Source organism: Microtus ochrogaster, unplaced genomic scaffold (genome assembly GCF_000317375.1).
Source record: "Microtus ochrogaster isolate Prairie Vole_2 unplaced genomic scaffold, MicOch1.0 UNK6, whole genome shotgun sequence".
NCBI lineage: Eukaryota > Metazoa > Chordata > Mammalia > Rodentia > Cricetidae > Microtus > Microtus ochrogaster.
In genome coordinates, this window is record NW_004949104.1 from 9,030,826 (window position 1) to 9,033,923 (window position 3,098).

Sequence of the window (3,098 nt, forward strand, 5' to 3'; positions counted from 1 at the left end):
AGTGCTGGGATTAAAGGCGTGCGCCACCACCGCCTGGCTGTTTTTTTGTTTTTGAGACAGTGTTTCTCTGTGTAGCCTTGACTGTCCTAGAACTCTGTGTGCACCACCACTGCCTGTCATGGTAGACTAATTCTTAGTAAAATAAAAGTTAGAGCTGCCAGGCATGATGGCACATGACTTTAACTCCAGCACTTGAGAGGCAGAGGCAGTAGGCTGAGTTCAAGACCAGCCTGTTGATCCTGTCTCCAAAAAAAAAAAAAAATTATATCCACAAGACTCATTCTCACCTTTTCCACATTGTAATTGTGGTATCTATAAGTGTTGTGAGTCTTGTGTATCTGTAAGGTAAACCTCATCTGTTTTGTTGGAGTCTCACTGGATTGGTCACAGTGTTTAGCATTATGCATTTTGTTATTTGGAATCTTAAAAATACATAATAATGGGCTCAGGTTAAGAGCACAGGCTGTTTTTCCTGAGGTCCTGAGTTCAATTCCCAGCAACCACATGGTGGCTCACAACCATCTGTAATGAAATCTGGTGCCCTCTTCTGGCCTGCAGGCAGAACTTGGTATACATGCTTTTAATCCTGGCACTCAGGTGGCAGAGGCAGGTGGATCTCTGCAAGTTCAAGGCCAGCCTGGTCTATAGAGTGAGTTCCAGGACTGTTATGCAGAGTAACTCTGTCTCAAAAAAGAAAAAAAAGTTCTATAATACCTCCTTTACAGCTAGCACAGTGGAGCCAGGTATCGTCACTAACACCTATCTTTCCAGCACTTACGAGATAGCTGAGGCAGGAGAGTTTTCAAGACTATATGATGAGACTGTTTTCAGAACAAAAAGTCAAGTTCCGTAGCAGGTACTCTTCTTGGTACTGACCATTTACCTCTCCTGCTTTCTCAGTAGACGGGTCCCATAATCCAGCACTGACTCAGTGGGTGGGTAGCTGTCTGATGTCCAGAAGACTGAGAAATTGCCTAAACTCACCTGTTTCCTTGCCAAAGCAGTGCCATACTCTTTCCTCAGAAACTGAGATAAAGTGCTCATTTAAATGCATTTTCCCTTCATTGTAGCTTTACAACTCCTGAAGGCCCTAAGCCCCGTTCTAGATGTTCTGACTGGGCAAGTGCAGTTGAAGAAGATGAAATGAGGACCAGAGTTAACAAAGAGATTGCAAGGTACACATTTTAGTATTTTGTGTGTCTTTTTCAATTTCGTTATTCATAGAATGTCTTAGAATAATGTTTCTTAAAAATCTGCTCTTTATCAGATGGTGGTGGCACACCTTTAATCCCAGCACTCAGGGGACTGTGGCAGGCGAATCTCTGAGTTCAAGGCCAACCTGGTCTACAAGAGCTAGTTTCTGGACAGTTAGCGCAGAGGAACCCTGTCTCCAAAAACCAAAACAAAGCAAACTAACAAAAAAAAAATCTGCTCTAGGAATTGTATTGTTGCTTTGTGGTGTAATGAGTTTACCTAGCATGATGAATCCCTGAGTTTATTGAAAATCTAGTTCTTAGACTAGCATAGCATCTCTTGGGAACTTGTTAGAAATACGTATTTGAGGCTGGGTGATGGTGGCACATGACTTTAATCTTGGCACTTGGGAGGCAGAGGCAGGCAGATCTCTGAGTTCAAGGTCAGCCTAGTCTAAAAATTAAGTTCCAGGATTGACTCCATAGCTATTGAGAAACCATGTCTCAAATACCACCACCACCACCACCACCACCACCACCACCACCACCACCACCACCACCACCACCACGGAGAAGGGGGGGAGATTTGCAGACTCCTTGACTTACTGATGGGTAGGGCCCAGGATTGTCTGTTTGTTTGTTTTGTGTGTGTGAGATGCCCTTCTAAATGAGTGCTTCCTAGTTTGAGAGCCACCGCTGTCTTCATGGAAACGGGAGGTACTGTGGATTGCGGTGAGGTGATGGGTGCTTTCTCTTCGTGTTCATATGTGGCTGTGTGAGTGAGTGCAAGTGTGTGCACGTGAGCTGTATGTTGAGGTCAGAGGTTAATATGTGGATATGTGAGTGAGGGTGCAAGTGTGTGCACATGAGCGTATGTTGAGGTCAGAGGTTAATATGTGGATGTGTGAGTGTGCAAGTGTGTGCACGTGAGCGTATGAGTCAGAGGTTAATATGTGTGAGTGTGCAAGTGTGTGCACGTGAGCGTATGTTGAGTCAGAGGTTGCTGTCATGTGTCTTCCTCAAATTGCTCTCTAACAGAGCTGCTCTTACTGAACTCAGAACTTGATAATTTGGTTATTTTACCTAGCCAGTTTAGCCTGGGGATCCCATGTGTCTGTCTTTCAAGCACTGGAGTTAGGGGTGTACCACCACACCCACCAAGGATTTTATGCGGGTGGTGTGGACCCAAATTCTACTCACATTTATGTGACGAAAACTCTTTATTCATGGATTTACCTCCCCAATTCTAGAAGGTTTCTTTTTTTTATTTTATTTAAATATTTATTTATTTATTATGTATACAATAGTCTGTCTGTGTGTATGCCTGCAGGTCAGAAGAGGGCACCAGACCCCATTACAGATGGTTGTGAGCTACCATGTGGTTGCTGGGAATTGAACTCAGGACCTTTGGAAGAGCAAGCAATGCTCTTAACCTCTGCGCCATCTCTCCAGCCCCTCTAGAAGGTTTTAATTTTTGTTTTTGGCGATGCTGGTGGTTGAATCCAAGGTCTTTTGTATACTCTGACAAGGGTACTTACTTACTTGGTTGTCATTGTAAAGAAACCAGTTCAAGTTTGGTGGTGGTAGTGGTGCACACATATAAGCCTGGGCTGCAGGGTAACTCCAGGACTAGACAGAAACCCTGTCTAGAAGAAAAGAAAAACAAACAAAAGAAACCAGTTCACATTGTTACCTATAGCAGCCTGTGGGGTTGCCTTATGTTTTAGGGACTACCACTCAAGTAAAACCAGATCTCTGGCTTTGCCAGGAAAAAGAATTTCAGGATGAGCCCGTATGAAGCAGAGTCTGAAGTTCTTTTTATTTATTTATTTATTTATTTATTTATTTATTTATATTTATTTATTTTGGTTTTTTTCGAGACAGGGTTTCTCTGTGGTTTTGGAG

At 43.2% G+C, this 3,098-nt stretch overlaps 1 protein-coding gene across 2 annotated transcripts in view; it reads left to right on the top strand.

Annotated features, from left to right (window-relative positions):
• Positions 1 to 3,098, top strand: part of Slbp (stem-loop binding protein) — a 13,478-nt gene that overhangs the window by 2,836 nt on the left and 7,544 nt on the right. Inside the window, exon 3 of one of the 2 annotated variants that reach the window (XM_005372472.3) lies at positions 1,071 to 1,175. The exons of the other annotated variant lie outside the window; for it this stretch is intronic. Coding sequence (XP_005372529.2) covers positions 1,071 to 1,175 — 105 coding nt within the window. The remainder of the gene's footprint in view (positions 1 to 1,070; positions 1,176 to 3,098) is intronic. 2 annotated transcript variants of the gene reach the window in all.